The sequence below is a fragment of the Macrotis lagotis genome, chromosome 7 (genome assembly GCF_037893015.1).
Source record: "Macrotis lagotis isolate mMagLag1 chromosome 7, bilby.v1.9.chrom.fasta, whole genome shotgun sequence".
Lineage (NCBI taxonomy): Eukaryota > Metazoa > Chordata > Mammalia > Peramelemorphia > Peramelidae > Macrotis > Macrotis lagotis.
Window position 1 is genome coordinate 215,192,772 of NC_133664.1, and position 14,349 is coordinate 215,207,120.

Below are 14,349 nucleotides of genomic sequence, written 5' to 3' on the forward strand. Positions count from 1 at the left end.
GCAACAGGGCTGGAGCCCAGGAGCCTGAGGGCCCAAGAGATGGACCAGCTTGATCAGCAGTAGGACTAGAGCCTGGTCAACGACAGTGTGGGGCTTGGGTCAAGTAGGGAGCAGAGGCAGTGGTGTTGGAGCTGACCCTCAGGAGCTTGCCAGCAGGGCTAGAGGGGAGAGTTCCAGTGCAGGAGAGCTGCAGACATCATTCCTGGGCTCTTCTGGTCAGGAGGAACTTAGAGTCCACACCTCCATTTCACCTGAAGCCTCTTCCCAAAACAAACAAAATTACAGACTACCTCTGACCCAGGCTAAATTGATAAACCTCTGATCAATTTGATTAAAAAAAAGAAAGAAGAAAACCAAAACCAAACTGCTAGTATCATAAATGAAAAAGGTGAACTCACCACCAAGGAGGAGGAAATTAAAGTAATAATTCAGAATTATTTTGCCCAATTCTATGCCAATAAATTTGACAATCTAAGTGAGATGGATGAATATTTACAAAAATATAAGTTGCCCAGGTTAAATGAAGAGGAAATTAAATACCTAAACAACTCTATCTCAGGAAAAGAAATTCAACACGCCATTATTGAACTCCCTAATAAAAAATCTCTAGGGCCAGATGGATTCTATCAAACATTTAAGGAGCAATTGGCTCCAAATCTATATAAAGTCCTTGGAAAAACAGGTTAAGACAGAACTCTACCTAACTCTTTCTAAGAAACCAAAATGGTGCTGATACCTAAACCAGGAAGAGTTAAAACAGAGAAAGAAAATTATAGATCTATCTCCCTGATGAATATAGATAGATGCAAAAATCTTTTTTTTTAAGTTTTTGCTAGGCAATGGGGTTAAGTGGCTTGCCCAAGGCCACACAGCTAGGTAACTATTAAGTGTCTGAGTCTGGATTTGAATTCAGGTACTCCTGACTCCAGGGCCAGTGCTCTATCCACTGCACCACCTAGCTGCCCCAGATGCAAAAATCTTAAATAAAATCTTAGTAAAATGATTACAAGTAATCGCTAGGACAATACATTTTGACCAAGCAGGATTTATCTCAGGAATGCAGGGTTGGTTCAATATTAGGAAAACTCTTAGTATAATTAATTATATCAACAGCAAACCTATCAGAAATTATATGATCATATCAATAGATGCTGAAAAAGCTTTTGACAAAATACAGCACCCATTCCTACTAAAAACAATAAAGAGCATAGGAATAAATGGATTGTTCCTTAGAATGGTAAGCATCATCTATCTGAAACCATCAGCAAACATTTTATGCAATGGGGATAAGCTAGAGGCATTCCCAATAAGATCAGGGGTAAAACAAGGATGCCCATTAACACCACTGCTATTCAATATCTTATTAGAAATAGTAGCTTCAGCAATTAGAGAAGAAAAAGAAATTGAAGGAATCAATAAAACTCTCACTCCTTGCAGATGGCATGATGGTATACCTAGAGAATCCCAAGAAATCATCCAAAAAAAAACTACTGGAAACAATTAGCAATTTTAGCAAAGCTGCAGGATATAAAATAAACTGTAATAAATTCTCAACTTTTCTATATATGACTATAAGATACAGCAGGAAGAGAAATCCCATTCAAAGTAACCTCAGACAATATAAAATACCTTGGAGTCTATTTGCCAAGGCAGACTCAGAATCTTTTTGAAAACAATTATAAAACACTCTCACACAAATTAAATCAGATTTACATAACTGGGCAAATATCAACTGCTCATGGATAATTGGTCGAGCTAATATAATAAAAATGACCATTCTACCTTCATTATTTGGATGTCTGTAATCATTATTACATTCAACTATTATTTCAGCACCTTTATAAAATAACATCTAAACTACCTGTCTAGTGCCCTACTAATCAAAATTCCAAAAAATTACTTTAATGAGCTAAAAAAAAGTTGTAAGTAAATTTATATGGAGAAATAAAAAGTCAAGAATTTCCAGGGATTCAATGGAAAGAAGTATAAAAGAAGGTATCTTAGACTTAAAGCATCAGTCATCAAAATGGTCTGGTATTGACTAAGAAATAGAGTGGTGGACCAGTGGAATAGACTAGGGGCAATAGCAGGAAACGATTATAGTAATCTGCTGTTTGATAAACCCAAAGAGTCCAGCTATTGGGATAAAAACTCTCTCTTTGATAAAAAACTGCTGGGAAAATTGGAAGTTAGTATGGAAGAAACTTAGATTAGACTGACACTTCACAACCTATACCAAGATAAGATAAAAATGGATCCAAGATTTAAACATAACAATATTATAAACAAACTAGAAGATCAAGGAGTAGTTTACCTGTCAGATCTAAGGAAAGGGAAGCAGTTTATGACTAAGGAAAAAATGGAGACCATCACACAAAACAAACTAGATGATTTTGATTACATTAAATTAAAAAGCTTTTGCACAGTCAAAATCACTGTAACTAAGATCAAAAGAAATGTAGTAAACTGGGAAACAATCTTTACAGCTAATGTCTCTGACAAAGGACTCATTTCTAAAATATACAGAGAACTAAGTCAATTTTTTAAAAAAAAAAGCCATTCCCTGATTGAGAAATGGTCAAAGAATATGCAAAGGCAATTTACAGTTGAGGAGATCAAAGCAATCCACAGTCATATGAAAAATTGCTCTAAATCATTGCTTATTGGAGAAATGCTTCTCTGGGGTACCACCTCGCACTTCTCAGATTGGCCAATATGACCAGAAAGGACAATGATCTATGTTAGAAGGGATGTGGGAAATCTCGGACACTAATACATTGTTGGTGGAGTTGTGAAATCATCCAGCCTTTCTGGAGAGCTATTTGGAACTATGCCCAAAGGGCAAGAAAATGTACATACCTTTGGATCCAACAATACCACTACTGGGTCTATACCCTGAAGAGATGATGAAAAAGGGTAAAAACATCACTTAAACAAAAATATTCATAGCAGTTCTGTTTGTGGTGGCAAAGAATTGGAAATCAAGTAAATGTCCTTCAATTGGGGAATGGCTTAGCAAACTGTGGTATGTGTATGTCATGGAACACTATTGTTCTATTAGAAACTGGGAAGGATGGGAATTCAGGGAAGCCTGGAGGGATTTGCATGAATTGATGTGGAGTCAGATGAGCAGAACCAGAAGAACATTGTACACCCTAACAGCAACATCAGGGGGGGGGGAATGATCAACCTTGATGGACTTGCTCATTCCATCAGTGCAACGATCAGGGACAATTTGGGGCTGTCTGCGAGGGAGAATACCATCCGTATCCAGAGAATGAACTGTGGAGTTTGAATGAAGATCAAGGCCTATTACCTTTAATTTTGGGGGAAAAAACCTGATATCTTATTGTCTGATCTTGTTATCTCTTATACTTAATATTTCTTCCTTAAGGATATGATTTCCCTCTCATTACATTCAATTTGGATCAGTGTATACCATGGAAACCATGTAAAGACTGGCAAATTGCTTTCTGTGGGGGGGGGGGGTTAGGGAAGTAAGATTAGGGGAAAATTGTAAACAAAATAAAAATCTTTATATGAAAAAAAATTCTAATCTTTCCTTAAGCTGTAGAAATGTCTTCTTTCCTTTGTATCTGGCATTTTCAAATTGTGGAATATCTCATATTTTGATATTCCTCTTCTTGTCCACATGGGATAGATCCTTCTTTTTTTTTTCATCTGTCATTACAGATCCTTCTTTGCACTGATATCTGGCTGCTGTATCGACAAGGTAATATACTTTTGATTCAGAAAAAAATATCCATTTTGATTGGGCACATTTTAGCTTTTTATACTTCATTTCAGTAGATTAGCCTTTTTTGGTTCAGATAATTTTGCCTTCATTATTTGGATGTCTGTATTCATTATTACATTCAACTGTTATTTCAGCATCTTTCTTAAAATAACCTCTTGCTGGCCAAAAATGAAAGAAGCACTCTATAAGGCATTTTGGCACCATCTTTCTGCCATACATGAAAATGTCTAACAGGATGAGGAAGGCACAGTACACAATCAGTAGTACATAATTTTTATTACAATGGTAGTCCATATTTTTCCCAATAGCTGCTGGAAACAAACTTTGATACCATTCCTCACAAAAGAACTATGTCTTATAAATTTTTTTATTTTCAATGTCTGGATAACCACAAGGTCTCATAATCCTTTTATACTCTTCCAGATCAGCCTTCTTTGGTGTGAGTAATTTTGTTTTGATTATTTGGGAGAATGTATCCATAATAACATTCAATTGTTATTTCATCATCTTCCTTATAATAACCTTTTAATGACCCAAAAATGACCATTTGCTGAGAAATCACACCTCCCAAAAGTGGACTAACTTCACTGGAAGATGAGCCATGAACGTATAAACAGCTAGTTACACTAATAGGGTAATGAGAGGTTATTTTGGGTGATCTTGCTCTCCCAATGTGGGCCAGATGACCATTCACAGAATAAGTAGCAAAGAAGAGCATAGGGGGTGTGAGAGTTTATTTGGGGGATCATGCTCTCCCAGACTGTGCTGGCCTTCCCAAGCAAGATGAGACATCAGATATAGATAGTAAAGAATTGTATAGGGTGGGATAGATTATTTTGGGGGATCACATACCCTCAAAGCATACTGCCTCCCAAAGGAAGACAAACCCACAGTGTTCTTGATAGACCATCATTAATCAATGAAAAGTAGTTGACCATTACCTGAAGCTGAAGTTAGCCCATCCATAGCTGAAGTTCAAGGATTTGAATGCAATCAAGCTCCATTTATGTGGCAAAGCACATGGAGCTGAGATTTACAAGTTGGGGCATTCATTGCTTATACAAAACATTACTAAAACTTTCCAGGTTATATGGCAAGAGAAGTATAAAGCTGGAGATGTGCTGACATTTTGATGTTCCAGTGGATTGGTGCAGTATTACAGTTTGGCAGCCACTTGAACTTGCGAATGGGACACAAAGGACTCAAGGAGGAATATTGCCATAAAGATGTAATAGAAAAGAACTGTGATCTTGGATTTGTAAGGACAGGGCTTAAGAAAAAAAACAAAACTAAGATGGGGAATAGACAATGTTACCCCCTTATTTTAAGAAAAATGTGCAATAGTATCTGAACTTGTACATGGTCATGTTCAGAAAATTAATTTATTATATTCCCAAGGAGCTTCAGTGGGATGTGGCTGTGAGGAGAATTTTACAATGGTTGGAAGCAAGACATGCAATCATGGAAATTGGACACAACTGCCTACATTTATTGAAACTTATCAACTTGGAAAATGTGCATCAAAATTGTTTGAAGATTTGCAAGTCAATCTACAACACAATAAATCTGATAATATTGCTGTTTATTATAACTGGAGGTCTTAGGATAAGATGGCAGAGAGTACTTCTGGTCAATATTTTTTAAGCTCTACTGGATTTCCCTCAGAACAGATATAAAACAAGTCTCTTAACAGATTTTGGATCTACTGAACCCACATCAGAACAGAGGGGAACATCTCCCAGCAAGGTCTGTCAAGAGGAGCATGGGCATGCCCAGGTCAGAAAGCAAAGACTCAGCATAGGGACAGTGGGGTGAGGCCAGGGACTAACCTGAAAATGATGGCAGCATAGTGGCCCAGACATCTATTGTCAGCTCGGCTGATCTGGAAGATCAGGGCTTGCATGTTTCCAGTTAGCCAAGCCCCCAAGTAACAACTGAGGCCTTGGTGTTCCTGTGAGAGACCTGACTTTCTCTAGTACAAACAGAAACAGCCCCAGGTATTCTCACCTTGCTCTAAGACCTGAATGTGGGCAGCAAATTTTCCCCAGCTCTGATTAGATGATTGCCCAGAGAGAGTCCATGGTATTTCTATTCTGAGGGCCCAGCCCAGATTGTGCCAGGATAGCCCAAATCCAGCTCTGATCCCAGGGAGTAGGTCACTGACACTGCCAACACAGACAATACAGAGAAAGCTTCTGGTTTTCCTTACTGGTCAGCTAACTGAGTAATCCCCAGGAGTTTGTAATCCTCAGGAGTTCCTAATCCCAGTGAGTAAGGCCTCTAGCTATCTCAACATCAGAAGATCTGCAAACAAGCCCCCCACCTTGCAAGATCCTAAGGAAAGGGCCCAAAATGAAGATGGTCAGTGCAAGGTGGGATCCATTGAATGTTACCCTAAAGATAAGGATACTATCTCAGAAACAGGTGGAATTTCAGAAGAGATTATGAATTATGAATTATGAAAGACTTCTTAGAAGAAACCAGAAAGGAGTTTAACTCCAAATGGAAAAATTGAGAAAAGAAACATGAGAAAATATTAACATTATACAAGAGAAAATTACATCTGACAGCAAGAAAACAAATCCTTTGAAAATATAATTGGGGGGGCAGCTAGGTGGCGTAGTGCTTAAAGCACCAGTCCTGGAGTCAGGAGTACCTGAGTTCAAATGTGGCCTCAGACACTTAATAATTACCTAGCTGTGTAGCCTTGGGCAAGCCATTTAACCCCGTTGCCTTACAAGAAAAACTAGAAGAAGAAGAAGAAGAAGAAGAAGAAGAAGAAGAAGAAGAAGAAGAAGAAGAAGAAGAAGAAGAAGAAGAAGAAGAAGAAGAAGAAGAAAATACAATTGGACAAGTACAAAAAGAAAATAATTCTCTCAAAAACACAATTGGGCAAATGGAAAAAAATAACTCCTTCAAAATTAGAACTGGACATTTGGAAAAAGAGAAGCAAAAGATAACTGAAGAAAATTCTTCTCTATAAAAAAGAATCTGTAGAAACTGTAGAAACCAATGACTTCCTGAGACACCAAGACTCTGTTAAACAAAATTTTTTAAAAAATTAAAAAATAGAAGAAAATGCAAAATACCTCACTGGCAAAACAACTGACTTGGAAAACAGATACAGGAGAGACAATTTAAGAATCACAGGACTAGGGACTGTTAGATGGTGCAGTGGATAGAGCACCAGCCCTGGAGTCAGGGGGAACTTGAGTTCAAATCCAGTCTCAGATACAATAATTGCCTACCTGTGTGACCTTGGGCAAATCACTTAGGCCCACTGACCAGCAAAAACCAATCCCCCCCCCCAAAAAAAACAAAACGAATCATATGACTACTTGAAAACCTTGACAAAAAAAGCCTGGACTTCATATTGATAGAATGATATATTTTATTTAATTATTTTTTAAATTTAAGGTAATGGGGTTAAGAGTGAGTCACCCAAGGTCACACAGCTAGGCAATTATTAAGTGTATGAGGTTGGATCCAAACCCAGGTCCTCCTCTCTCCAGGGCTAGTGGTCTATCCATTACACCACCTAACTGCCCCATGATGGAATGATTTAAAAATAATATCTCATTGAAAAGGAGAAACAGTAAAGAGACAGGAGACTGAATGAATTAAATTACATCACATGAAGAGGTGCAAAGGTCCTACTACAATAGTGGGTAAGAGGAGGTGAGAACTGCCTGAAATTTACTCTTAACAGATTTGTCTCAAAGATGGATTGACACGCAAACTCAGATGAACTTAGAAGTTAATCTTACTTTTCAAGGATTAAGAGGGGAAAGGTACAGGGGGTGAGCAGAGAGGGAAAGGAGGGACTGAAAGAAGGAAAGGAAGGAAGAAGGAGTAAAGAAAAAGGGGAAAGAAAAGAGGGTTAGATAGAAGGGGATAACACACTGAAAGGGGTGATATTCAGAAGCAAAATACTGGGAAATAGGGATAAGGTAAAAAAGGGGGCAAAATACAAAAAGAGAGAAGATACCAATAAAGAGCTAGTAATTATAACTTTGAATGTGAATGGGATGAATTTTCCTACAAAACTGGTTACCTCCCCATCTGGGAAGAAGATTCTCATAACTTGATAATTGCAACTCTATTATAGGGAATATATTGAGGCAGAAGGAATAAACTTTCATGAACTGATGCATAGAGAAGTAAATAGGACTGGAAGAACACTGTCCACAATAACAGCAATATTTTTTAATGAATGACTTAGCTATTCTCAGTAATACAATGATTCAAGACAATCGCAAAGGACTAATGATAAAGCATATTATCTGCCTCTGGAGAAAGAACACATAATAACTAAGTACAAACTAAAGCATGCTATTTTTCACTTTCTTTCTTTCATTTTCTTTTTTCTTTTATTTGAATCTTCTTGTACAAAATTACCATTATGAAAATGTTAATCTATATCTTATTATTTAATGTTTCAAGGAGAGTGAAAGATTTGGAAGGAAGACATGAGGGATAGAATTTGGAACTCAAAACTTTGCATAAAATGTTTATAAAATTTAAAAAAAATACAAAGGATAAAAATTTGCAATTGGGCTTTGGATAAGGGAAAGAAAAGTAGGTCAGGAAATCGAAGTGGCTGGCACTAAACCTGCACGTTTCTTTAAATCCTGATTTTCATAAAGAACATGTTAGAAACAAGGAAAAAACATAAAACCAAAGAATGCAGAGCAATACATAATTATTCATGGTTGTGAAACCATGAATGTGAATGAGGTAAAGACACCCATAAAATAGAAATGGACAGCAAATCAGAATCTAACTTTTGATATTTACAAATTTGATATTTATATAAATATATATATAATTTAATATATATTTTAAAAAACAAGAGGCTAGATTAAAACCCATTACACACCAGTTGAAGTAAATACTTAAGAATTTTGAGCAATTCGATGACTAATCATGTTTATGCACTTCTTGACAGCAACTCAACGTACAGAATGAAATAATCATTTAAGGCCAGACTCAATGTGATAATGTGTTTTACTGAATATTTGTTAGATGCGTTTTGCTTCTCTTTATTTTCCACAAAGGGAGAAGTTAGGAGGAAGGGAAAATTAATGTTTTTAAATGATAAAAGGTAAAATAAATAAAAAACTACATTAAAAATAAGATTAAAAATTTAATGACAAAAACTTTTACCTGTGCCTTACCATTTTGTTCTGATAGAGTTGACAATGCATTAGCAGTTGCCTGAAACACTTCTTTTGATGAAGAATGCATCAGCATGGCAAGTAGCAGTTCTCTATGCACTGGATACCTTTATAAAATACAATTTAAAAAATTAACATTAACTTTTAAAGATTGTTTTAATTATTCTCTATTTAAAATATGAATATTTATAGCAATAGTCAAAGAGAGAATAAGGCAAGGAGGCCAAAAATGCCAATGATAAATGGAAAGTATAACTAATAAAAAGGGACTGAAGGGAAATTTTTACTAAAAATGGGAATAGAATTAAAGCTTATTCAACAAAGGCATCAATATGTGTTAGAAATTATTTTTGAAAAGACAAATTCACAAAAGCATCTTACACCACAGTGAGTTACTAACAAATGCTTGACAAATATGAAAAGTCACATTATAATTTCTTTTCCTCTCTTGATTTTTATTTTTTTCAATTATATGCAAAGGTAGTATTCAACATAATCATAAAATTTTAAAACAGATCAAAGATGGAAGGAAGCACCTTTCACAAATATGACTAACAAAATATAAAACAATTTTGATGATAACATAATGAAAAATTTTTATACAAAGAAAATGAAAGGAGTCAAGATAAGAAAGTAAGTTATAGATTTGAAAAAAGAATCTTTTGCATCAGATATAAGTAGAAAGCCACAATGTAAAGGATGTTTGATTTGAGATTAAAGAGCCTAAATCCTAGTTCTATCATTTACTACCTGTATGACCTTAGAAAAAGTACTTAAGCTTTATGGACTTCAGCCATCCTCATCTGTAAAACCAGGCAATTTGATAAGATGACTTGTGAGGTCATCTTTGTTAGGATACATAAGAAATTAAAGAAATATAGCTAAAAATCAAGAGTCAGTCCCTAATACATAGTCAAAAAATAAAAAAAGAAACAAAGTACTAAAAAATAAAAACATATGAATTGTTCCAAACCACAATGAGCAATTAAAAAGAAAGTTTCATTTCACATACAGCAAACTGGCAAAGATGACTAGAATCAAGGGAAGGGAAACTATATATAATGTATTTTATGTCATACAGTGTGCTAAGTACGTCTTACAAATATTATCTTATTTGATAGTAACAGTAAGAATATAAGGAATTCAGAAAAATATTGAAAGCATGATAAACCTACCACAGCATTGTCAAATATGCAAGGACTCTTAAGTTTGGCCCAAACTATATTAAGATGTAATCTAAAAATATTAAACAAGATAAATAAAAATACAATATCACACAGGTTATGTTAATTATGGCCCTCCTTTATTTTTGAGTTTGAAAACACTTTGACTACTAAAAGAACTAAAAGTAAAGAACAAAGTTTTTTTTTAAGTTTCATTTTTCATTAAGTTTTATTTTTTAAGAATAAAGTTTTTTAAGTTTTTAAGTTTTATTTTTTTAAGAATAAAAAAATTAAAATTGAAAACTATAAAGAATAATATTGATTCTTGAGAAGAGATGAGAAAACATACCTCCCTCTCATTTTACTGAACAAGTAGAGGGCTTTGAGCACAAAATATTATATATGTTTTCTGTTGTGCTCACTTGGTTTTGCTATACTATTTGTTTTTTCCTTTTAATGTTTATTAAGGAAAAGTTTGCTATTGGTGCAGGAAAGGGCATACAGTCAAGAAGAGAAACAAAAAACCATTTGATAAATGGACAGCAAATAGGAAAAAGGAATTTTCTGAATAAGAAATAAAAGCTAATACATAGCCATATAAAAAAATTCTCCAAATCACTAAAAGTTAGAGAAATTAAAATTAAAATAATTTTGAGACTCCAATCCATAAACCAACAAGTTAGTAAAATTAACCAAAAAGAAAAGTGACAAATGTTAGAGAGGCTGCAGAAATAATGAATAAATATATAGGTTTTGAGTTGTGAGTTGGTCTAGCCATTCTAGAAAGTAATTTTACCAATTATTAAACTACTGATATAACAATTCCATTAATAAACCTATACACCAAAGAGATCAAAGGAAGAGGAAAAAAACCATAAGGAAAAAGAATAGCAAAGAATTGAAACTGAAGGGGATGATGCCCACTGAATGGTGAATGGTTGAATAAAAATCTATGTAAAGGAAAACTATTGTATCATAAAAAATAGTAAAGGAACAGTTTCATTGAAACCTAAGAAATAACACTGTAAACAACATTGAAAATCATTAGAATTCTCATCAATACAATAAACATCACCATGATGATAGGGAGCTTATGATGAAGCATGCTAGCCATCCCATGACAGAGAGATGATGGGCTCAATTATTGAATGACATATTTTTTGAATAAAGTCACTGCAGGATTTTTTCTTTTGTTATGCATAATCATAACAAGGTATTTTATTTTGTTTTGTTTTATAATAGAGAGAGGAAGGAGAGAAAAAGAAAATCAAGTTTTGTTCAGCAAAAAATAGAATTTAATTTTTAAAAACATTTATGAAAATTAAACAAAGAAAAAATAAATTTGATTTGAAGAACCCATATAAATTGGGTTTTCAAGTTACAATTCATATTACAATATGAATATTCTTTATGACACTTCCTAAAATGTGCACATATAAAATGGGATGATGGTTATATTCTTCATACAGTAAGGGTATTCACCTTTCCAAATTAGTTAATTACCAACAAACATTTAATAAGCACTTATATGGTAGGTACAGCACTAAGCATTTGGAATACAAAGAAAAAAAAATTTGATCTCTGAAATTTAAAAAAGCACACATTGTAATGGGAAAGACAACATGTACTATGTACATACAAGATATATTACAGGATTAATGTATGTTAATCAAAGAGGAAAGATACTGACAGAGGTGAGAAGAGAAGGGTGGGCCTTGGAAATGTATATTATTGAGAAGGCTAGATTTGAGATGAGGGAAGTCAGGAAAGTTAGCAAGTAAAGAAGGAAAATGTTAAAAGAATCCCATGTGTGAGGAACCTGAATTAGAGAAGTCATTGAAGGGAATCAAGTGTAAAGAATGGAAAGGGGTCAGGCTGGAATGGTTATTAAATACCAAATAAAGGATTTATCTAAAGGTAATAGAGACTAGACTGGAAAAGTGTAAGCAATCTCAAAAATGATATTTGCTATTAATTTTCTGTTGTCAATATGAAATTAACAAGTATCTGTTAAGCCCTCAAAGAATTCAGAATCTAATGAGGATGAAATAATTAGATATAAACAAGTAAAGGATAAATAAGAAGTAATGAATAAAGGGAAGGCATTAAAATTAAGAGGAAATTTGAAAGGCTTTCTGTAGAAAGTGCTATTTTATCAGGGGCTTGAAGGAAGCCAGGGAAGCCAGGAGGCAGAGACAAAGGAGAAGATCCTAAATATGGAGAACATTCATGGAAAATGCCTAGAGTTGAAATATGGAATGTCAAGGTTGAGAAATGGCAGGGAGGCCACTTTCAGTGGACAGACAATTATATGGGGTTTAAGGTGGATGAAAACTGGAAAGGCAGAGGACTAGGAAGGACTTAGGATGCCAAACATTTTTTTTTTATTTTTGGAGGTAACAAGGAGTCATTGGAGTTCATTACTGAATAGATATGGCAACATAATTAAATCTAAGATTTAGGAATCTGGAGGATTATGGAATAAAATGAGGAAGGACTTATGGGAGCCAGACTATCCAGAAAGTCATTTGTTCAGGCATGAGGAGATAAAGACCCATGTCTATGTGGTACCATTATTAGAGGAGAGAAAGAAAGTATTCAAAAGATGTTGAAAAGGTGAAATCAATAAGTATTGATAAGTTTAAAGGAGAGGGAAATTTGGGAAGAAAAATAGTGAATTCAGTTTTATCTACTGGACATCTAGTTCAAGACATGCAACAGGCAACTGAAGATGTAAGAACAGAGGTCAGCAGAGAGGTTAGGGTTGTGTAATAAATCTGAGAATTATCAGCATAGAGATGATAATTGAATCCACAAAAATCCACAAGAGCAAATAAAATCATGCAGCAATTGATATAATTCTTATAGATTGTGTATATAATGTAAGTAGCAGAATTTGGTCCTATATAATTTATTGTCAGGCTTCTATATCTAACAGCAAGTAGAGGGGGAAAATAGAAACTAAGGTTCAATTTATGCTTAAAGGCCATTCTCTATGTAATACTAACTCTTGATTTTTTATCTCCACAAAAAGAAGCAGAGATCTTTTTTTAGACAACCCTCTCTGCCAGTTTATGTTTAAAGAGGGGTTTACTGTTCACTCTATGACTCCAGCACATAAAATTTGAATGCCTGGTTGGATTGTGATACAATAGCACTTATGGATGAAACTGGAAATGGACTATTTTGAAAGTTCATTGATTACCCAGATGTCACTAGCTTACTGGAATTTCTATTAAGAATTAAAAGACTTGCTAATAACTTTCAAACATAACTTTTGCTAAGTTAGCAAATAGCTTATTATTGAAAAACAATGAGGTTCAAACACTGTGAATCTAATATTATCTCTGGAGAAATTCAGACAACCATAAAGATTTTCTATAGTAAATATATTAATTTTACTAAATGAAATTTTCTAATTTAATTAAGTTATAAACATATAAAATCATTACTACTGACTGGTTATCTCCGTCACCAATATTTTCATGTAAATTGCGCTGGTACATAAGGAGGTTGTTTAAAGCCCAGCATGCAGCCTCCTGGATTGAAAAAAAAAAATAGGTTACATAATTTATATAAACAACTCTTAATCAAGCTTAAAAAGTAACATGATAGGAACCAAACCTGCACATCTGTGTTCTTTCTATGCAAGGTCAATGCTCTGTAACTGGATTCTAACCAGTATAATTTATTGTCATCATCATCATGATTGTTTTTCTTTTCTTCTAAATCTTGGTTTAAAATAATAGTTTCAGCTTGAAAATAAAAATATCATAAATTAGTTCTAATTTGAGGTCATTATAATGCTATTTCATATTTCAAAATGGATATAAAATTTATAAAATTCAAAATGGATATACATTAATAAATAGTAAAAACAAAACACATAACAGTCAATAAATAATTTTACCACAGATAGAACTTCAATTCTGAGATAAATCTAATCATGTTACCATTCTTTGACCAACCACATACATGACTAAATTATTTTTCCTCCAATTTAAGCTGAACTCATCCTTATTTTATCTAATTCTTAAGTAATCAGTATTTAAAATAGTTGCCTCCAAAAAAGTTTATTGTAATTTTAATTCATAAGACACATTGTTTTTGGACACGGCCAATGGGAATTTATTTTGCTTGACCAAGGAAAAACTGTTACAAAAATTTTGATTTTCTTTTTTTTGGGGGGGGGGGGAAGAAGAAGAAAACAAATATTTATTAAATGAAAAAAATTCGTGAAATTAAATTCATG

At 34.0% G+C, this 14,349-nt stretch overlaps 1 protein-coding gene across 5 annotated transcripts in view; it reads right to left on the reverse strand.

Moving 5' to 3' along the window:
* The window catches only part of LRRK2 (leucine rich repeat kinase 2), a 262,718-nt gene that overhangs the window by 191,940 nt on the left and 56,429 nt on the right, over positions 1–14,349 (reverse strand). For 4 of the 5 annotated variants that reach the window (XM_074194833.1, XM_074194832.1, XM_074194831.1 and 1 more), the window contains 3 exons: positions 13,722–13,852; positions 13,557–13,636; positions 8,935–9,041 (listed from right to left, as the gene is read on the reverse strand). In XM_074194833.1, coding sequence (XP_074050934.1) covers positions 8,935–9,041; positions 13,557–13,636; positions 13,722–13,852 — 318 coding nt within the window. Of the gene's footprint in view, positions 1–8,923; positions 9,042–13,556; positions 13,637–13,721; positions 13,853–14,349 lie in introns of those variants that run through there. The other variant, XM_074194834.1, reaches the window with a different exon arrangement.